This window comes from Equus przewalskii, chromosome 17 (genome assembly GCF_037783145.1).
Source record: "Equus przewalskii isolate Varuska chromosome 17, EquPr2, whole genome shotgun sequence".
In the NCBI taxonomy this organism is placed as follows: domain Eukaryota; kingdom Metazoa; phylum Chordata; class Mammalia; order Perissodactyla; family Equidae; genus Equus; species Equus przewalskii.
In genome coordinates, this window is record NC_091847.1 from 75,234,437 (window position 1) to 75,257,875 (window position 23,439).

The 23,439-nt window shown below is 36.4% G+C and overlaps 1 protein-coding gene across 34 annotated transcripts in view; it reads right to left on the bottom strand.

Annotated features, from left to right (window-relative positions):
• Positions 1–23,439, bottom strand: part of HYCC2 (hyccin PI4KA lipid kinase complex subunit 2) — an 89,037-nt gene that overhangs the window by 33,287 nt on the left and 32,311 nt on the right. For 6 of the 34 annotated variants that reach the window (XM_070580577.1, XM_070580575.1, XM_070580569.1 and 3 more), the window contains 5 exons: positions 20,693–20,792; positions 12,608–12,688; positions 11,796–11,897; positions 6,138–6,317; positions 1,238–1,318 (listed from right to left, as the gene is read on the bottom strand). In XM_070580577.1, the coding sequence (XP_070436678.1) occupies positions 1,238–1,318; positions 6,138–6,317; positions 11,796–11,897; positions 12,608–12,658 (414 nt within the window). In that variant the 5' untranslated portion in view covers positions 12,659–12,688; positions 20,693–20,792. Of the gene's footprint in view, positions 1–1,237; positions 1,319–6,137; positions 7,597–10,860; positions 10,917–11,795; positions 11,898–12,607; positions 12,689–20,692; positions 20,793–21,807; positions 21,870–23,439 lie in introns of those variants that run through there. The other 28 variants (XM_070580592.1, XM_070580581.1, XM_070580595.1 and 25 more) reach the window with 11 other exon arrangements.

Here is a 23,439-nt window from a genome sequence, read left to right on the forward strand (position 1 = left end):
ATTATATATAATATATAGAACTAAAAATATACTGCTTTATTTTTTGAAAGACTATGGAATAAGTCTATATTTAGGTTACAGAATAAGAAAAGTTGCTGAAAAGACTAAAGGTTACAAATACATCAATTTTAATCTGTTTGTGTTCCAGAACACAGAGCAGTCTTGGCAACTGTGCATTCAAACTTGGCAGTTTGTCTAACTTCAGGTAGGTAGGTCCTCTTATTAATCCCATTCTACAATGAAGAAAGCAAGGCATAGAGAGTTATAATTATATAACACAAACAATACTGAAGACTATGATCAAATGTCTTTTAATGACATAATTGATTTCTTCTCTCTAAAGTTAGAAGAGCCATCCATTCACAAATGTCTCACTAGCCTCTATTTTATTTCATAACATGACACATAGAACTGAACTAAATTCTATTACTCAGAAATATCTGTGCTGGCTAAACATGAGTCCTGGCTAAATAGGAGGCATTCTATTTCCAACACAAAACAAAGTCCCAGGGGAATTAATTAAGAAAATCAATAGCTACATAGAGCTGTGAGACAACAGGATACTGTTTGTTGATAAGAAAATGGAATATGATTTTTAGACTACTGGTAAAGTTTCTTTAATTGCTTTCCTGACAACTTTATGCAGTAAAGCCACTACAGACCAGAAGCTTGATTCCTAAGATATACCCTTAAATAGAGCAGACAGCATGAGTTCAGCTCAACAGGAATCATCTGCCTATGTGATTACCAGTGTTCTCACATTCTTCAAATAAATATAAGCAAAAATCAGAAGTGTAATGTTACTGAACAGCTGGAATGCATCAATTAGGTTCCTCTAAACAGAAATAATTAGTGTTACTATTCTTCTAAGTAGTCAATTTCCTAAAAACAATTAAAACAAATTAATCTAACACAGATGACTTCTAATTAACAGGCAAAGATTTAAGAAAATTGAAGAATATTTTTGAAAATTGATAAAAGTCTAATAAAAAAGACTGAAAATTATATTAGTGGAAGGATTAAAAAGAAACAAACAAGAACCAGAGGAAAACTTTCCATTAACTACCTTCTGCCTCTCTTGACAACAGCTCAGATTTATATTGCTAATAATACACATCTACTTTTAAGATGCAAATCAGTAAAGACACATTGGGACTGTTTATCTCTGGTAAGAAACTGACTTTTATCTCTTATTCAATATAATTTTAAATAATTCCACCTTTCCAATCTTACTTACCTCATGGTATATTGAGGGCTTGGATAAGGAAGGGATAGTAAAAGATAGAACTTTATTGTTTCCATCTTTATCAGCAATTTCCTGTAGTTAAAAAATATACAAAGATAATGAAATATTCACAGGACTGCATTATAAGAAATAATTACTTTCTTCATTTACCAAATATATCATTGGCAACTAAGGAAGATTTTTAGAAATACTAATATGTAAAAAAATATTACTACCCTAGTGTATCTTTTCTAACCTATTAGCAAATTTGTACATTTAGGTGATACTGTGATATTGATTGAGCACAATACGACATTACATCAAATACAACATGACAGCAAAGACATGAAGCAGGCACATAAATCAATTTTCACGTTAAATTTACAAACAGGACAGGAAGATTACAAGTGATTAGATCTTTTTCAGTAGAAACATGGCTGAGTTAAACAGATTAAAGGTCGTAGCCAAGAGATCCACACACATTAAAATAAGAAAAACACATCATTCTTGACTAAAAGAGACTTATAATTATTCAACAATAAACTGATGACCTGATAAGCTACATATTAACATAATTAACATTAGTCTAAGTGATTAAAAGTAAGTTCATATTTAGGTAATTTTTATTGAACTGCAAGACAATTCTTGTGATTTTTAAAAGCACTTTATCTTTCCTTGAAAAGAACAACAGTATTGAGATAGGAACCAGCCAAAGCAGACAGGGCCACCTGCAAGGCCCCTGGCCTAACAAGATAAGGTCCCTAACCGATCCGCAAAACCAATCCGCAAGCCGGGAGAATGAGATAGAGACCATCAAGATCCACATTCTGCAGCCCTGGGACTCTCCCCGGCTTATGCATGTACCCCAGGACCCAGGAGTTGTCTGAAGGTGACCCTAGCCCCATTACCATACTAAAAATCACACCCCCAGGTGGAGAGCTGGCATGCTAACAATACATGCATCACATGTAGTAGTGACGGCACAGGAGCAAGCACAACTCCACCCCTATATGCTGTGAAAAGGCACTCCTCCCCAGCCTTTGCCTAATAAAAGCCCCACAATCCTGCTCCCTAACAGGCCGGTCACCTGCTGTTTTCCTTTCTGCACCAGCTCCCTTGTGCCTCTTCCATGCACAAGCCAATAAACTTTTACTTCTCTACTCCAGTTTGTTGTCTCTCTTGACTTCTATGCTGGGGGACAACAAGAGCCCAACACACCGATAACAGTGTCTTCATTTCTACAGTCTCTGATAGCTCCTATCTTCTACAGGTATCAATAAAAATCTGCCTACAGTGGAAGCAACCTAAATGCCCATCAACTGATGATTGGATAAAGAAGATATGGTGTATACATATATAATGGAATATTACTCAGCCATAAAAAGGGTAAAATCGTCCCATTCACAACAACATGGATGGACCTTGAGAGTATTATGTTAAGTGAAATACACCAGATAGAGAAAGACAATCTCTGTATGACTCCACTCATATGTGGAAGTTAAACATGTAGACAAAGAGAACAGATTAGTGGTTACCAGGGGAAAGGGGGTGGGGGGTGGGCACAAAGGGTGAAGGGGTGCACCTACAACACGACTGACCAACAATAATGTACAACTGAAATTTCACACGGTTGTAAACGATCATAATCTTAATAAAAAGTAAAAAAGAAAGAAAGAAAGAAAAATAGGCAAAAGACCAGTGGTCCATAAATAGGCTCCAGCTCATGAGTAAGGAGGAAAATGCAAGTTTAGATGACAATGAGATGCCATTTTATACCCACCAAATTAAAAAAAAAAATCTGCCTACAGAAGCCAGCAATGAAAGGGGTGAAATGTTCCTTCTGTATCATTCCTTTTCTCTAGTGCCTTATTTTACTCTATATTTCTTTTACAACTCATATAATAACACATGACTAACTACAAGATCCATAGAGAGAAGACTGCCCTTAGCAGACCTAGAAGGAAGGTGGTCAGAGAGAGACTTGGGTAGTCACACAGCATAAAAGGAAGAAACAAAAACAAAGCCAACTATTGTTACCAAAACGCAAACCCAAAAGAACTTCTCTCTAGGGCTCCTTTCTGAGTTTACTATGTCACAGGAGAGTTTCAATTATATGTGAACAATGGCTATACCTCTATTTTGGCAGAAAAATGGGTTTAAAAAGTCCCTAGAGTTTTTTTTAAACTACTTTGTAGTCAAACTAGTCACCACTACATCTGGGCCATTGTGTCTCAGAGAAAGTCTATGCTAAGATGTATGGACCTGACTTAAGCAAAAATTTTAATTTTTATTCCTAAATTTCAAATTAAGCCAAATACTTTTGATTTATATTTGTGTGTATCTGTGGAGAAGAGCGTTCCTGAAATTTCTTTAAGCTAAGGGCAATATAAAACTCTCCCACCTACTTCTGATTTATCTCTGTGTGTATCTGTGGAGAAGGCTGTTCTGAAATTTCTTTAAGCTGAGGGCAATGGAAAACTCTCCCTGGAGCTATTTTAAGGAACAGAGAAGTGCTGGGGAGGGAAAGAAAAAAGAAGAGAAATGAATCTATGAAAAAAACCCCGTGTTGGTAAGAAAAATTGAGAACCACAGAGAAGAAAGGACACAAGTGTCAAGGGAAGTCAAAGACAGAAGCCTAAGGTTATATTTCTCACATATAATCGAGCATTTTTTATAGGGCTTTTTAGTGGTTTAATAGTGGTTAGGCACTATTTTTGAGATATCAAAAGATGATTAAACCATAGCACCAACAAATACTGTCAAGAACTTGTCAAGCATTCTGCTACACAAAACATGTTTGCTTCATTTGTCCCACTGAATTTTTTTTTTTTTTTGAGGAAGATTAGCCCTGAGCTAACATCCGTTCCCATCTTCCTCTATTCTATACGTGGGACACCTACCACAGCACAGCTTGCCAAGCGGTGCCATGTCCGCACCCAGGATCCGAACCGGCGAACCCTGGGCCGCCAAAGCGGAACGTGCGAACTTAACCGCTGCGCCACCAGGCTACTAAATTTTATTACACTAATTAACAAAAATGACAGCTTAATGTTAAACATAATATGAAACACTAAATTCAATTATTAAATCAGCAAACATTTACTAAGTAGATGTGCTAAGCACTAGAGGAGACAGTGATATATGAAACAAATGTTCTGCTTTAAAAGAAAAAACAATCAGGCAAGTTTGCAAAGTAGAGAATCTTATACCTAGACCAGCTTTTCATTTAAAAAAACTAATCTTTAATGATGATAATACTACTACTATTAATAATAATAATGATACACATTTATTAAACACCTCAAGCAACATGCTGGATTCTTCTAATTGGTTTTAATCCTAATAACAATGTTTTATTTCTGTTTTCCAGATGAGGCAACTGAAGTCAAGATATTAAGTAGCTTGCCTATATTTAAAACAGCCAGTAAGTGGCAGGGCCTGGTTTTAAACAAAATACAAGTGATTTCAAAGGCCATGCTCCTTCCTTCAGATACGTGTTCTAGTGATGGAAATGTTTTCTAATTATTTTTTAAGGGACAATAGAGGAAAGAGCACTGGTGCAGAAGAATATTTACTTTTCTGAGACTCAATGTTTTGTGAGGTACTTTATCACCTCTCAACTACAAAACTTTATTTAGGTGGAGTATAAACTTAACTTTATTAGGATGAGAACTGAATACACAGAATATAAGATTTCAGAAGGCAGGAATTTCAATACCAATGTCTTAAACTGGGCACCATGAGAAAAAAACCAGAATAACGTTGAAGGTACTCAAGAATTCCTTAGAAGAAAAGAGTTTCATAAACAATATAGTACCAAACACAGGCTGGCCCTGTGGCCAAGTGGTTAAGTTCACGGGCTCTGATTTGGCAGCCCAGGGTTTCACCAGTTCGATTCCTGGGTGTGGACATGGCACCACTCATCAAGCCATGCTGAGGCGGCATCCCACATGCCACAACTAGAAGGACCCACAGCTAAAATTATACAACTATGTACCAGGGGTCTTTGGGAGAAATAGGAAAAACAAAATCTTTAAAGAAAAAAAAGTACCAAATACAAATATATTATCAAAAAATAAATTTTAAATGCAAGGCACTGATAAATATTGGTCAAATAATTTGAAGAAATAAGTCATGAAATAGTAGCAATGCTATCAATTATAATAGTTTCAACTACTTTATAAAATGTGTTATCTTCCTTTTCTTTTTTTTTTGCTCCCCAAAGCCCCAGTACTTAGTTGCATATTCTAGTTGTAAGTCCTTCTAGTTTTTCTATGAGCCACTGCCACAGCATCACTATGGACAGACGAGTAGTGTGGTTCTGTGCCCAGGAACTGAACCTGACCTGCCAGAGTGGAGTGTGCTGAACTTAACCACAGGCCACCAGGACTGGCTCTCAGAGGACTTTATTTTTTTTTTTTTTGAGGAAGATTAGCCCTGAGCTAACTACTGCCAATCTTCCTCTTTTTGCTGAGGAAGACTGGCCCTGAGGTAACGTCCATGCCCATCTTCCTCTACTTTATCTGTGGGACGCCTGCCACAGCATGGCTTTGCCAAGCAGTGCCACGTCCACACCCGGGATCCAAACCGGTGAAACCCCGGGCCGCCGAGAAGCAGAACGTGCGAACTTAACTGCCACGCCACCAGGCCAGCCCCTCTCAGAGGACTTTAAAAAGTACTTGGGGCTGCCCCAGTAGCATAGCAGTTAAGCTCTCATGCTCCGCTTTGGTGGCCCAGGGTTTGCAGGTTTAGATCCTGAGCTTGGATCTACATGCTGCTCACCAGCCATGCTGTGGCAGCATCCCATATACAAAATAGGGGAAGACCACCACAGTGGTTAGCTCAGGGCCAATCTTCCTCACACACACACAAAAAGAACTTAAAATTTCCAAAACTATCATCTTCAACTTACCAAATTATAAATTCCTAAAAGGAGTGCTTCAATGCAACCATTACTCTGTCTGTCTCGGCTAACTGTAAGCCGTAAATAAACCCACATCAATTCCGGCAAGAACTGCAGTGTGAACCTCTTAAGTCGAACTTCAGAGCTACGATAGAGCTCAAATAGCTGGTGGCAGACAGGCTCCAGGAGCTAAAAGGAAAATAAAGTGCATTAATCATTTCCATTCTTTTGGTGTAACTGTATTCTTTTAAAGGCACATATACTCGTGTAGTATTTTTTAAATAAATTCTCAATATTAATTTTTGCATATTTTGAACCAATGTAACCAAACATATTAAACTGACTAATCCATTAACTGTAAGAAGTACTTTGTGCCCATACAATATCAACATATCTTTCAATACACTGCACCATTAAATTTATTAGATAATTAGATCTTCAACCAATGGACTACATTTATATTTAGTGAGTTTCCTTTTTTGTTCTCACCAACCCTTACTATCCTCCATTTTTAGAAGTTTCTATTGGAAAAAAATAATTTCAAATCATCTTGTTGGAAATAAACTTTAAATATATGATTTAGACTATGATTTAAACAAATTATATATCACTCAGAAAAGATAGGGATTTTGCAATACATAATATTTGGACATCCAAAATGCTACCTAATATTTTAAGTACACACGTAAACCAAAACGATTATTTTTAGGCTTTAAGATTAACAAATTTCACTAATCATACTTATTTGAAAGATTTTGAAAAGGAGGAAAGTACACAGAAATAGCTTTCTCAATGTTTAATTGGATAATTTTTCATTTTTCACACAGTATAACTTATGAGGAGCTTCAGGACCTTGCAAACGGAAGAAAATGAGAAGTTTAAATAAACCTCCCCCCTTTTCCCAAAACGTGTACTGCCAATTTAGAATGGTTTTGTTGGAATAACTGCAGACTACACTAAACTGGCTGTGATTTTAAAATGCAGATAAAACACTGACAGGAAACTATAAAATAATATTTAAATTAACATTAGCTTTCAAAAACATGAATAATTCAGTAATTTATATGCTTATCTCTATTCTGAATGATTGAAATAATGCATATACATTTGGAAATCTTGAATGTAGTTATATATGTGTATAATAATCTAACACTCTAGAATAACTCACTACTTTCACAATTGCAAATTAAAGTCAGCAAATCCCACTGTATAGTTAATACATTTAGATGAGTTAAGCTTAGCTTTTTTTTTGTTGTTCTTGCTGAGGAAGATTCACCCTGAGCCAACATCCACTTCCAATCTTCCTCTCTTGTATGTGAGCTGCCACCACAGCATGGCCACTAACAGATAAGAGACGTAGGTCTGCACTCAGGAACCAGGCCCCGCCTGCCGAGGCGGAGCGCACTGAACTTAATCACTAGGCCACCGAGGCTGCCCCAAGCTTAGCTCTTAAGGAAGAACTCTGAAACTAAAAAATTCACACACACACACACTCTAGTCAGTAACTACTAAACTTTTTTTGTGATATCATTATCATAGTATTTAAAATTAAAAAACACCTCAACTCTCCCCTTACACTGATGTCTAAACCAGTCAGACAATTTGCCCAAGGTCACAGTAGTTAGTGGTGGAGGAAAACCTTAGAAGTCAGGTCTTCTGACACCAACTTGATATTCCAACTATATCACATTTCTTATACTAGAATGGAGGTGGAGTAGCAGGTAAGGGCTGTTTAATTACAAATAGTATATTTCATGTAATGTCAATAATGAAGTAATAAACTTTCAAAAATAGTCAACTGCTGGCATCTTTTTAAAGTAGACAACAATATTTAGCTCTTTTGGGGAGTTAAAGATTATTGCTCTCATAAATTTATTTACTAAAAATCTACATCCATGTTTCAAATCTACTTTCTTCTTTAGCAAAAGACTCCAAAATTGCTTCTCTAAATTTTACTGGCCATGGTACAAATACGATTTGTTATGTTATAAAGACTTGAATTTCCCTTCCTCAGTACCCAGAAGTACACTGGCATGTATATTCTACTTAAGCATAGCAAGGATATACAGAGTTGCCAAAATTATAACTCTGTTTCTCTTTAAAAGTGGGGAGGAGGAGTGACTGGCAATCCAAGAATTTTTAATCAGATACCGCTGCAAAAAAAGACTTAAAAACTTGCCAGTGCTGTTAATATCTGTTAATTCAAAGCATATGTATTATGCCATCATATTCTCACTTTCTCAGTGTCATAAATGACTCTGACCTCCCCTAAAGGGCACTATCACCACATCAAAAGGTGTTAAAAATCATTATTCTCTGGTTAGAAAAAAAGCTTAAGAATAACTGACACCTTTTCCAAATTTAGCAACCAGTTTTGACACAGTAATTACTAAGAGACATGCTTTCTGATGAACACACTGAAAGCAGTTTGGGTGGACTAATGGAGACTGAAGCCCAATTTGAGTGGGTTAAAGAGAGAAGGTGAGGTGAGGAAATGGGGACAAGCAGGCTATAAATAAGCAATACTTTATGAAGTTCCTCTGTGCAGAGGGACAGAGAAATGGGGTAGATGATAAAATAGAAGGCAAACCAAAGAAGCTTTTTAAAAAGCAGAATATGGTTCTTTTCCATATTCCAGTCATCAGGGAAGGCAAGAAATCAATGATGGAGGAAAGAGGAGGTAACTGCAGACGCGGCATTTGAGGAGGCTAGCGAAGACGGGATCCAGGCCTATGTGGAAAAGAAGGCCTTTGATACAACCTGGGACACTCCATCCACCAAACAGCAGCAAAAGCAGGAGAGTGTGGGTAGAGACAGACGCTGGTAGAGTGGTAGATTTGAATGGGAAAACAAGGAAGTTCCCATCTTTTTTTCCCTCTATTTTTGTTTGTTTGTTTGTCTTTGGAGAGGAAGATTGGCCCTGAGCTAACATTTGTTGCCAATCTTCCTCCACTTTGTATGTGGGATGCCTCCACAGCATGGCTGATGAGTGGAGGAGGTCCACACCTGGGATCCAAACCCGGGCTGCCAAAGTGGAGTGCATGGAACTTTAACCACTTGGCCACGGGGTCAGCCCCCTATTTTTTCCTCTTTTTTAGTGACAAAGAAAGCAAGTTGACAACGAGGAGGAAGGAGGGTAAGAGTATAAGGAAAGAGAAGGTGTAAAATGAACAGTGGGACAGTGTACCAAGGAAGTAAAGCAAGACTGCAAGGCAGTATTACACATCCATCTGAGATTTTCAGTCCTGCATTTAAAGTGGAGAAAGCCAACAAAACTATGTTTTCTCCAGGTATGTCCAGCCACTCAGGTACAGGCATGAAGTATAGGAAATGGTTGGGTTTTATCCAGTATTGAGATTATGCCCAAAGAATATGAACTAAGGGAACGAGAGGCAAAAGAGCTAAGAATGTTAGCACAGGAATGACTGTAATGATAGACGACGAAAATTTGGCTGGGAAAGAGAAAAGTGAGACATTTGAGAGGAGGAGGCAAGGCAACCAAATCATGCAAAAGTGATGGGGTTAATCGGTTGGATGGAGGTCTCCCTGAAGTGAAAGAATGCTAGAGTGACTACTATGGGATCTGGAAGGAGAGAAAGGAGAACAATAAAGTAATATGTTCGTCTAGAGATTAAAACTTAAGCTGTAATACAGGTTGGCCATGATACATAATATTAAACTTCTAGAAAATATACTTTCTTAAGAACTTTTATAGTCTTTAAAGCAAAAGTGCTTGTAAGATTGTTATAAGTTTCAATTAATATTATATATGGCATGTGAAAATTTTCTGAAATACTTTCTTGTTAACTAAATAATACATTTGATTATGTTTCAGAATATAATAAAATCAGGACTGAAAGGGCCCTCCCTCTAGGACTAAAGTCCAGACAAGCTTTGAGACTCTACAGAGTTTAACATTCTGTTCTTCTGAAGCATGAACACATGGTTAGAAATTTATGATCTGACAGGAGAAAGGATGGAATGACAGACCTGCTCTGGCACCTGGCTGATTATAATGAATGCTGGATCTTGAGCTTGAATCTCTCAAGTTGTAAGATTTCCATTTCTAGCCATTATGAAGTCTCACATGTTAATATTATGAAGTATGACAATATAATGTAATGTGAATAACTTTTTTTAATATCATAGCTTCCCAAGTATAAAAGAAAAAATGAAACTGATACTTTTACACACTTGTGAGTCCTAATGAAAATGATAGCATTTTAGATTCTCATTTTGTATTTCATTCTTCTTCTAATCAACATTTATTAAGTGTTCATTACGTATATGACAAAAATACTAGATTCTGGGGAAATAACAAATACAGAATATATGACCAACGCCCGTGAAGAGCTTACAATCTAAAGAGAAAGCATAAAACAAATAAATCTTAATAAGCAAAGCTTAAATGTTAAGATGATGCCAAACAAGGAGTAGGGAACACACACATTCATTATTCAAACAGAATTTTGAAAACTCCTGACCAAGAAGGATACGCATATATGTACATTACCACACCTAAAGTTATAAAACATCCATAAATACACAGCAAGAGAAAAAGAAGCAAATGAATCCTGAAATTGCTGCTACAAATAGCAACAGACGCAAGCCTGACTGAGAGCCAATCCAAATTTAGGAGATAGGAAAGAAAGAGGTCAGTAAGCAAGCTTTTAGTGATAGGACAAAAATGGAGATGCATTTTAAGTTAAGCTGCTGGTTAGGAGATGATTACCTGAACTTCTTCAAACTCACTCCAGTACACAGCAGAGGCACTCTTGGAGGCTGTATCTGGGAAGATAAGAAGCTACTTTCCTGTGTGTTCCTTTCATTTTCATTTAAAGCATACATGAATCCAGTGGTGATAAAACTGTGTCATACTATTGTGTTAACAGAAAGATGTGTGTATTTTGCATAAATCAACATATAGATTCAATAGCTACATTTTTCCCTTCTTCTATGACAAAGCTGAATAATAGGAAACTTTTTTCTTTTTTTAAAGATTGGCATCTGAGCTAACATCTGTTACCAATCTTCTTTTTGTTTTCTTCTTCTTCTCCCCAAAGACTCGCAGTGCATAGCTGTATATTCTAGTCGTAGGTCCTCCTGGTTGTGCGGAAACTCTTACTCTAGGTTTGCTGATCTTGACTATTCAGACCAAAAAGTGCTTTCTCTGATCATTTTCAAGCTAAGTTTACTAGCAGCATCATTTCATGTTACTAGTTTGAGTTCAGTCATTAGAGTGATTACACATAGTTCTATATTGTCAGTAAAATAACTCAAACAATACTTAAAATAAATAAATAAATTTCAATCAGTGTATAGTTAAAATTTGGCTTCCAGAAAAGGAAACATTCCAGAACAGGAAACAGAGAAAAAGTCCAAATTAAATAAAGAAAGTCACTCAAAATCAAGAATCAAAACATATTGTCCTCGACAGGAACAAATTTGATCAAAACATTTAAAAAATACGGAGAAGGAGGGCAGGGGGAAAGCCAAAGCAACTACCAGAATGAGAAGCAGCAGAAAGAAAGTTTTCCAGTCCCATAAGGATCAAACAAAAAAAAAAAAAAAAAAAGAGGAAAAACTACAACACTTCACAAATATGTGTTTTAGTACACATAGTTCATTTTAGTGTGTTGAAATTATTTTTCTTTTAAACTCTCCTACCTCATTATTCAAATCTTGAATAACTTTATAGAGAGCTGGTACCAGTGTTTTTTTCCGGTGTAAAGTTGCTGCATAATTGGTGATCTGAGTGTCAGGTAATGCCTGAAAGAAAGATCAAAGGAAGACAAAAGTGAACTTCATATCTGGGAAGTCAGGAACTTTATTTTACATGAGTTCCTCCCGAAAAGATTTATAATTGAGTCAGCTAACAAAAGTACAAAGAATTAATACAAGAAATAACCATGAGAGTTAATAAAACGAATTAAGTTAGGAGGTAACACAATTCTTCTCACTACTCAGCCATGAAAAATGATTAGAAATCACACATTATACTGAGATTTGTTGAAATGGGTTACCTTAAACTAATCTGGTCTAAAAAAATAGTGTAGGATATATTTTAATTCTTGCATTTTACATTTACAAAACATTAATTTCTATAGTGTTAATAAATCATATAGTTTTCAATCAAATCAGTAAGTGGTTTTTAATTACAGCAAATAAAAACATAAGGCACAATTCTATGTCTGTGCCTTACTAAAGCTTGGAGGCTTCCCTTCTTATTCAATACATTTTAAAATTTACATACCCTCTCATCAATCTTAACTATTTTCATATTTATATATCTTCTAGCCCTTATTTACATTAGCGCCTTTTTAAAGAGTTGCAATTATAGAAACATGTTATTTCAGATTTTGTGATTTCCACTTCATATCATAACATTTGTTTCAGTTTCTCCACAGAACACATACTCACTGTTTGAATTACTGACACATAGAATCAAATGACACATTCTTATCTCCAGTCGAATTTACCTTGAATTCTGATAACCATTCTTCTACAACACCACGTTCTGATCCCAGCATCTTCTTCTACCTTCTATTCCTCTTTTATCTCTGAAAGGAAAAAAGCACTGAACTTGACGACGGTATTACTTACAGAAACTACCAAAGGAAAATGATGTGTGCCTTTCCCTAAAAGAGAAACTCATCTAGTATATATTTTAGATAGGGAGGCTTTCTTTTTGTCTAGAATGCAATTAAAACAAAATTGTTTTTAAAAAATAAGTTCTTTTTTTTTTTTGAGGAAGATTAGCCCTGAGCTAACTGCTGCCAATCCTCCTCTTTTTGCTGAGGAAGACTGGCCCTGAGCTAACATCGTGCCCATCTTCCTCTACTTTATATGTGGGATGCCTACCACAGCATGGTGTGCCAAGCAGTGCCATGTCCACACCCGGGATCCTAACCGGGGAACCCCAGGCCGCCGAAGCAGAACATGCACACTTAACCGCTGCACCAGCGGGCCAGCCCCAATAAGTTCTATTTTTTAATAATACATTTGAAACCTATTTCCTAATGCCTTTATATTTTCCCAAACAACTATACTTCAAAGAGGCAAAAATAAGTTTACAGAGCGAAATCAAACTGTACGTTCGTTACCCAAGACAAACACACACACTATGCCTGAGCTTTACCAGATATACAGCTGGAACAAGTAACACATTTTAGAGCAAATCATGTGACAGATTATAAATGACAAAGACAACAACTAGAAATCAAGGGTCATATATTCAGAAAACAGATTATAAACGTATATATATTATACAAAATAAGGCATTGGAAGAAGGTAGATTTCTACGTCTTCTAAAATGGAAAAACATCCAAGTAAAAAACACATTGCATGCAATAGCATGCAAACTATAATTCCACTAAAAGAATTATTTAAAATGTGAAAAGAGCCTGGAAGCACATACACACTAAACTATTAAGTGTTTGTCTCTGAGGGAAGGATCACTAAGAATTACTTATAAGGATATTTATATTATTATAATTATGTCATTTTGAATTATAAAAAAATAATAACAAGCATGTATTATTATTTTTTGTTTTTGTTTTTGTTTTGGAGGAAGATTAGCCCTCAGCTAACTACTGCCAGTCCTCCTCTTTTTGCTGAGGAAGCCTGGCTCTGAGCTAACATCCGTGCCCATCTTCCTCTAGTTTATACGTGGGACGCCTACCACAGCATGGCTGCCAAGCAGTGCCATGTCCGCACCCGGGATCCGAACCAGTGAACCCCGGGCCGCCGAGAAGCGGAACGTGCAAACTTCACCGCTGCGCCACCGGGCCGGCCCCAAGCATGTATTATTTTTAAAGTGAGAAAGACAATAAAAGGTTTGGTTTTTAATTTAAAGCTTATAATGTAAGAACAAGAAGAAATAAAGAACTTCTTGAGGGGAAGAGAAATGTCTTCCAAGTAACTAAAAGTTCTTTTATTAAAAAAGACTATCTCCTAAGAGTGTGTCAAAATTCACACTAAATTTCTACCTAAAAAAAGGAAGTCAGATTTTCTAATTTTTCCCCTCAATTCCAAAAGGATTTTTAAATATCCCTATATAATCCACTACACCAAGTACTACATAAGCAAGGAGTACAAAAAGGAGTAAGACATGCCCCTTGTTTTCAAATAGCAAATGCACTTAAGATATACTGACAGATTTATTGAAATAAATTGCAAGAGAAAAAAGAGACAGCAGGGAAACCTACAGATTAAAAGAGATGTTAAAAAAAAAAATCAATAGCCAAAGTATGAATCCTATTTGGACTCTGATTCAAATAATTAACAAGAGCATGACACAACTGGAGAAAGTTGAACAAGACTGATTTTTTGATGGATTCCTGCTCTATTTATAAAGCTAATAGCACAGAAATCTAAATAAATTTAAATATAAAAACTTCAGTTTTCCTATATATATTACTATGACATATATGACTTTTCAAACTAGGACAATAAAAATAGGTATCAGCACATTTGAGTGAATATCTACTGCCAAAACACTAAATATTTAATACACAGAATGCTATAATGTATTTGAAAGGGACATGACAAAAACATATCACAACATATTTTACTTTAAAAGTCACTTTGCTTGCTTAGTTAAGGCTTGAATCTTCTGAGGCTAAAAATCACATTTAGAGCTAGCCTTGATGGCCTAGTGGGTAAAGTTCAGCATGCTCCACTTCGGCAGCCCGTATTCGGTTCCTGGTGGAGGAACCACATGACTTGTCTGTCGGTAGCCATGCTGTGGCAGCAGCTCACATAGAATGAAAAGGATCTAAAACTAGAATATACAACTATGTACTGGGGGTTTGGGGAGGAAAAGAAAAAAAAGAGGAAGATTGGCAACAGATGTTAGCTCAGGGCAAATCTTTCCCAGAAAGAAAAAAAAAAAAGGCAGTATCATCCATATATTTTTGTTAAAAAAAGAAACTACTTTTATAGTTTGCTCTTTAAACAATTTGGAAGTTATTTTAGAATGTGATATGAGATTAAGATCTAACACTGTTTTTCTCTCCATAGTTTTCAATTGTTCAAATACATTGTTTGCACATCCATTTTTTTTCCCTAACTTGAAATGCTATTTTTATCATCTACTAAAAGTCTTTCTGTATTTGGAACCATTTCTGAGCTATTTTTCCCATTGATTTTGCACCAGAACTACAATGTTTTAATTACCATGGCCTTATAATACACTTTAATATATAACAGTACAAGTCCTATCTTAATTCTTTTTCCTAAAAATATTTCATTATTATTGCCTGCTTCCTTCTTTCAGATGAATATAAGACTTATATTGTTAAGTTTCTTTCCCACACTCCATCCTTACGGGAATTAAATTTACAAATTGGGGCTGGCCCGGTGGCACAGTGGTTAAGTTTGCATGTTCCGCTTCTCAGTGGCCCAGGGTTTGAGGGTTCAGATCCCAGGCGTGGACCCACACACCGCTCATCAAGCCATGCTGTGGCAGCATCCCACATACAAAATAGAGGGAGACTGCCACAGACGTTAGCTCAGGGACAATCTTCCTCAAGCAAAAAGAGGAAGACTGGCAACACATGTTAGCTTAGCACCAATCTTCCTCACCAAAAAAAAAGATGTTTAACTAAAGGACAAGAGCATAAATTTATCCATATAATCATCTTACATTATCGTTTCCATTTCTGGCCTCCTTTGGTCTTTATACTAGCCACTTGGCGCTCTGATTATGACTGTACTAGACTCAGTTCAAATGTCACCTCCTCAGAGAAGCATTCCTGTTTACTTAAACTGACTCTCCCTAGTTCCTCCTCCCTCCAACCCTTATCACTCTGTCCATTTTCTTCATAGCATTCAGCAAAATCTGTAATTATCCTGTTTATTTGTTTACTTACTATTGTCTGTCTTTCCCACTAGAATCAGTACTTCACAGGGACAAGTGCTGTATCCCAACCTCCGGGCACTTAGCAGGCACTCAAACACGTGTTGATTTAATTACTTGTGCTCATGAACTCAATTTATTTAGCACCTTTAGCAATGACAGTTTTATTTTTGGCTATAACAAAACCTGAGATTTCTGCTGGCATTTTTTTTTAAAGATTTTATTTTTTTCCTTTTTCTCCCCAAATCCCCCCAGTACATACTTGTACATTCTTAGTTGTGGGTCTTTCTAGTTGTGGCATGTGGGACGCCACCTCAGCGTGGCTTGATGAGCAGTGCCATGTCCGTGCCCAGGATTCGAACTGATGAAACACTGGGCCGCCTGCATCGGAGTGCGCGAACTTGACCACTCGGCCACGGGGCCAGCCCCATCTGCCGGCATTTTCTACTTAAGTTTAATAATTTTATTTTTCAAAATTAAACATAGATGGAAGTTAATAGCTTCTTTAAAAGTGACCCAGAAACTTTCTTCAGGTAGACATTTTCCAAGACGCATGAATCATTCATACCAGTCTTACCCAGGTTTGAAGTTAGATGCTGAGAGATTTAGTAATTTTTTTTTTAAAGATTTTATTTTTCCTTTTTCTCCCCAAAGCCCCCTGGTACACAGCTGTATATTTTTAGTTGTGGGTCCTTCTAGTTGTGGCATATGGGATGTCACCTCAGCCTGGCTTGATGAGTAGTGCCATGCTGCGCCCAGGATCTGAACCGGTGAAACCATGGGGCGCCCGAAGTGGAGTGCATGAGCTTAACCACTTGGCCAGGGGACCGGCCCCAGATTTGGCAATTTTGCTGTCTTTGAATTAACTGGCACATATTGGGCAATCTTCTGCTGAGACAATTGTTCACGGCAAAGCTGTTTTACACTGTAATATTTTGTAGACATTTTAAGCAACAATTAGGAATGCAAATTCATTTAAAAGTTCAACCCCATGTGGTGCTAATACTCATTGATACTAATTATCAATATATATTCTCAAAATACCAAATATCAATGACTTCTGCTATTTCATGGCTGCTGAAAAGTTTATTTGGACAGACACATCCTGACTTCAAAAATGTTAAAATGTAAAAAAGAAAGTGTCTTAAAAGTGAGGGAAAAGTAAGTTATTAGTGAGCCCATCAAGTACAAACACTGTATCAGCTGTTTTCTCGATTTTCTCTGATTTAAGAGGCAGTAGAATCTAGTGGTTTCTAACAGCAGCTCTCAACTTTTTGTCTCAGAACCCCCTTTCACTCCTACATTTAAAAAGTTCACTATTCATTATAAAAATAATAAGTCTATTACATGTCAACATAAATAACATTTTTAAATTAAAACTTTATTTTTCAAAACAAAAATAAATTTAGTGAGAAGAGTAGCACTGTTTTACATTTTTTGCAAATCTCATAATTGCTTCTGCATTCACCTTGTTGCTGAAAAACTTCATTGCATAGTCACCAGAGAATGACAGTGAAGAAGGCAAATACTATCTTAGCATTAATATGAAAAATAGTTTTGACCCCAAAGACCCACTTCCAGAATTCCCATGACACACTCTGAGCATGGACTCCAGAGCCAAACTAAGTTTAAGGTCATTTACTGTAGCTGTGTTTAAACCCTCTTACTCCCTTATTAGCTATACTTACCCTCTGTGCCTCATTCCAAACAGAGGGATAATAGCAGTACTTACTTCATAGAGTTATTGTGTGCTTAGAAGAGTTCTTCCCTCAAGGTAAACACTATATAAGTGTTTGCTACAAGTATACAAACAATCTTCATGATACTATGTACTTCATAAAGTAGCTTCTGTTAGTCCTATCTATTAGATAAAAAAATTAAAGTGTAAAGAGGTTGAGTGATCCACACCAGGTAACACAGTTTAAGTGGCAGAACTCGGATTTGAGGTTAATGCCTACTCTAAAACCTATGGTTGAAAAAGCCACTACGTAACCCAGCCCCTTTTGTATAGCTCATGCTACTCCTCCAACAGCTTACTATGTCCTGGCCATCCTCTCCTTCCAGTTTCTCTATAGCCTCGTGCACACCTTCACCCCAGGGCATCTGGGTAGACTGTTCCAGCCTGGAAGGCTATCCTACTCCTCATGTTTAAATGCCTGGCTCTTCCCAATTATGGTAGTCTCAGCAGACTTTTCTTGATCACTTTATTTAAATAGCAGCCCTTTCTCCCTTCTCCAATATTTTCTATTCCAACAAATATGGTTCATTTCCTTCCTAGAGCTTTGGATTTTCTACCTTGTTTGTTCGACCTTATTACTTATTGATAGTCTATCTTCTCCACCAGAGTTTAAGTTCCATGAGAGGAGGGTCCATTCCTGTTTTGCTCACATTTGCGTGCTCAGTATGCACTCAAAGCTAGTAAGAATACTACTGTATCTGGACATATGGTATGTACTCAATGTATACCGTCAGGTCCTGCATAACGACATTTTGGTCAACGATGAACCACATACACAATGACAGTCCCATGAGGTTAGCACCATATAGGTTAGGTGTGCAGCAGGCTATACCATCTAGGTTTGTACTCAGTGTATACCGTCAGGCCCTGCATAACGACATTTTGGTCAACGATGAACCACATACACAATGACAGTCCCATGAGACTAGCACCATATAGGTTAGGTGTGCAGTAGGCTATGCCATCTAGGTTTGTACTCAGTGTATACCGTCAGGCCCTGCATAACGACATTTTGGTCAACGATGAACCACATACACAATGACAGTCCCATGAGGTTAGCACCATATAGGTTAGGTGTGCAGCAGGCTATACCATCTAGGTTTGTACTCAGTGTATACCGTCAGGCCCTGCATAACGACATTTTGGTCAACAATGAACCACATACACAATGACAGTCCCATGAGACTAGCACCATATAGGTTAGGTGTGCAGCAGGCTATACCATCTAGGTTTGTGTAAGTGCACTCTATGATGTTCGCACAATGATGAAATTGCTTAATGAAGCATTTCTCAGAACATATTCCCATTGTGAAGTGACACATAACCCTATTTGTTGAATCATGAACCACACTGCTTATGTGACCCTGGACAAATCACTTAAACCCTTTGGGTTTCAGTTTTCTACAATGATAAATTACTTTCTAAATCTAAAATCCTATAAATATATATTTTAGTAGCTTCATTTAAAAAATAGAATAGCACTGGTTACAGAGCAATTTTGTAAATATTTATTTCCTAACTAGACTCAGTATCTTTTAGTATCTAGAGGTAGCTATGAACACAGTTATAAACACACTGCGAGTTTTCTTTTTATTTATGCAGACAATATAGAATTCTGAAGATAATTTCTTCTACTGTATATTATACCAATCCCATCACCTGGTATATAAAAACTCTACTTGAAAGCAAAAATCAAGATGATATTTTCTAGCATGCAGCTTGATTCAGGCCCATACTACCTCACTTTCAGAGTATATTTAACAAAGTAAAGAGGATATCACAGAAAATGATTATCTTTTTGGTGACCATGGTAATGACAACCTTTATTAGCAGGCTTTGACTAAAAGATAATGACCAAAATAATAAACTGCTGGAACATGATCTGAAGGAGGTCAATAACTATTCTCCAGGAAGCTAACTCAGAGAACTTGTGCAAGCACAATAACCTCACCATTCTACGTGGGTAGAAAGTGTGTCTTAGTTGAGAGCATATATCTTTTTCAGGAATTGTCAATTTGTAGAGAATCAGAATATAACAGGCAGCACAGCCTAATGGTTAAAGAGTATGGGCTCTGGCTCCAGACGGCCTGAGTTCAAATTCCAGCTTCATGACCTACAAGCTATGTGTCCTTGGGAAAGTTACCTAACCAACCTGTGGCCTCAAATCCCTCATTTATAAAACGGGGATAATAGAAGTACCTATGTCAATTTTTTTTTTAAAGATTAACTAAGTTAACACATCAATGAGCGAAACTAACTATGATAACTACTTTCATGGGTTTCTAGTGGACCAAAATTACTGGATAAACAAAGCTATACAATTATCAGGGCAACCTATGAGATAGGAAAAAATAGTTATGCTACTGCAAATTTTCAAACTAGGCAAAAAACTATGAAGATATTTCAAGGCAGAAATATAAAACTTAAGCACCTAGGACATGCTGTTATTATAAACACTAAATTCCCTAAGGAAAAACCTAGAGGTGCACTGTAGAATATAGTAGCCACTAGCCACGTGTGGTTACTTAAATTAAAATAAAATAAAATTTAAAGATTCAGTTCCTTAGTTGCACTAGCCACATTTCAAGTGCTCAGTAGTCACATGTGACTAGGTGTCTCCCATACTGGACAGCATAGATATAGAACACAGACACCACTGGAGAAATTCTATTGGACAGCAATGATCTAGATGTAGCTAGATAATACAATTATCCTGAATAAATTCGATAATAAAATAATTGTAAAGTTTAGGCAACAAAAAGGTTAAAAGACACAACTATTAAAAAGGAAACACTCCCAAAAGTAAAAATCAAAGGCAAAATTAAGACATGGTCATTTCAAGACTCCTAAGTAAAATTGCTTAATAAATAGAAGCTACTCACCAAAGATTACCAAAAGTTCTAACATGTCTAACTGTATGGGAAACTCATTCTTTACCTTTAAAAAAGTTAAATTCTATAATTTTACCTCTGTTCTAAGATCAGTTTTCTAAAGGAGGAGGTGGCACAGGAATGCAGCACAGTTCAAGTGTGGAATTCATTTGTTGAGACTCAAATATTTTTCAACTCTACAAAAAATGAAAACGAAAAACTGTGAAATATTGAGCTAATTATTCTCAAGAATCTAATATAAAGGAGAAAAAACAATCTGATGACATTTATAATATAATTTATCTAATTTAAAAAATAGAGATTCAAAAAATTTCAATAACAACTAGTATATACTTGTGTACTGTTATCAAACCTAATTTAAAAAAAACAGATTTGGAGACAGGAAGTCTGTGTTTTAGTTTCAAATTTGCCATTAATTATTCTAAGGCTTTGATTAGGTTATTTAAATGTTCTGGAGCCTCACTTGAATAATCTATAAAAGTAAGTCCTTTCCAGCCCCAAATTCTATGAATCCAACTTTTGAAACACATTACAGTGAACACACACACACGTGCAAACAATCATTAAAATTTTAATCTGCAGTATAAAACCAAGCTTAAATAATAAGTATCAGCAGCTACAAAACCATTTTGGGTAAGATTCACAAAACTGAAAATGTTATCATTTTTAAAAAGAACACAGAAAATGCTATTACTTGAATTTTGGGCACAAAAACATAATAAAAGGTTTTTTTGTTTTGTTTTTTGGTGGGAGAGATTTGCCCTGAGCTAACATCCATTGCCAATCTTCCTTTCTTTGCTTAAGGAAGATTAGCCCTGGGCTAACATCTGTGCCAATCTTCCTCTATTCTGTATGTGAGATGCCTCCACAGCATGGCTGACGAGTGGAGCAGGTCTGGGTCCAGGATCCAAATCCACAAACCCAGGCCCCCAGAGTGGAGCATGCAGAACTTTAACCATTTGGCAATGGGGCCAGCCCCCATAATAAAAGCTTTTTGATCAGAGAGAACCATTTTCAAATCGCTAACAGTATACTTTCTCATAAAGTAGTAACTGTTATCACGTAGTTGCTGATCACACTATATTCTACCACTTTGATTCAAAACTGTATCACAACGTTGAATCTAAAACACCAAAAGAAAATTAACATTTTAAAAAGTGTTCATGACAAAATGTGGGGTCTTTTTCATACCATGCCAACTCATACGGGATGCAGCAAAAGCCATATGAGAGGGAAATTCATCGCAATACAGGCACACCTTAAACAAGAAAAAGCCCAAATAAGCAATCCCAAACTACACCTAACTCAATTAGAAAAAGAAGAACAAACAAAGCCCAAGTCAGCAGAAGGAGAAGAATAATCAAAATCCGAGCAGAAATAAATGCTATTGAAACAAAAAAGGCAGTAGAAAGGATCAACGAAACAAAGAGCTGGTTCTTTGAGAAGATAAACAAAACTGACAAACCCCTAGCCAGACTTACAAAGAAAAAAAAGAGAGAAAGTTCAGATAAATAGAATTAGAAATGAAAGGGAGAAATAACAACAGATACCACAGAAACACAATGGATTATAAGAGAATACTATGAAAAGCTACATGCCAACAAAATGGACAATCTATAGGAAACGGATAAATTCTTAGACTCTTATAACCTCCCAAAGGTGAATCAAGACGAAACAGATAATCCAAATAGACCAATCACAAGTAAAGAGATTGAAAAGTAATCAAAAGCATCCCAAAAAATAAAAGCTGAGGACCAGACAGCTTCCCTGGAGAATTCTACCAAACTTTCAGAGAGGATTTAAAATGTGGGGATTTTTAAATACAAAAAATACTGCAATAAAATTCTCTTGGAGTTAAACTACATTATCATTATAAAATCTCCAATGTTTTTCAAACTGAAGATGTGTCAGGACCTCCTACTCCAACCATAACAGCTGACTTTTTATCTCTTATATTGGGCTATCACATGAGAATTTTTATTTCATGAGAATTTCTGCAACAGGGGAAATAACTTGAAAAGGACTAAAATGATATCTGTGGAAAAATACATAGGAAACTGGTAACACTTCAGAATGGGGCACTTGATGTCAAGGAGACTCTGACACTTTTTGTACCTTGGGAATTCTGAACAATCAAGACACTGCTAGATTTTGAAGCAGTGCAGGCAGGCAAACTTGAGAGCTACACTGGGAACCCCTGTAGAACCAGGTCTCTGACAGTCTCTCAGAGCTAAGAATACAGATACGCATGAGGCTCTCAATTTAAGAAAAAAACAAAAAACAAAACAGAAAAATCCAACATGGAAAATGATAGGAAAATTGAGTTTTATTAAACTTTAACACAGCTTTAAAGCAGCTCAATCTCGGATTAATTGGAGGCAATAAGCCCCTCACTCATTTAAGCAAGAGAAAAAAATGGGAACCCTACTGGGAAGGTAACATTGTCTGGAGCCTCTAAGGTTCTTTCATACACAAAGCCTGTCACACAAGAAAAAATTACTAAACATGCAAAGTTACAAAAATATGATCAATAATTAGGAGAAAACTAGACAAGAGAATCAGATCCACAGATGATCCAGTAATGGACTTAACATACAAAGACAATCATTTAAAAGAATTCTAACATATAAAAGAAAATAGAGAGAAAAATGCACAAAATTGATAAATGTTGGAGAATTTCACCAATGAATTAAGACCTATAAAAAGAATTAAATAGGGGGCCGGCCCGTGGTGTAGTGTTTGAGTTCAGTGCTACACATGGACCCACATATAAAGTGGAGGAAAACTGGCACAGATGTTAGCTCAGGGCTAATCTTCCTCAAG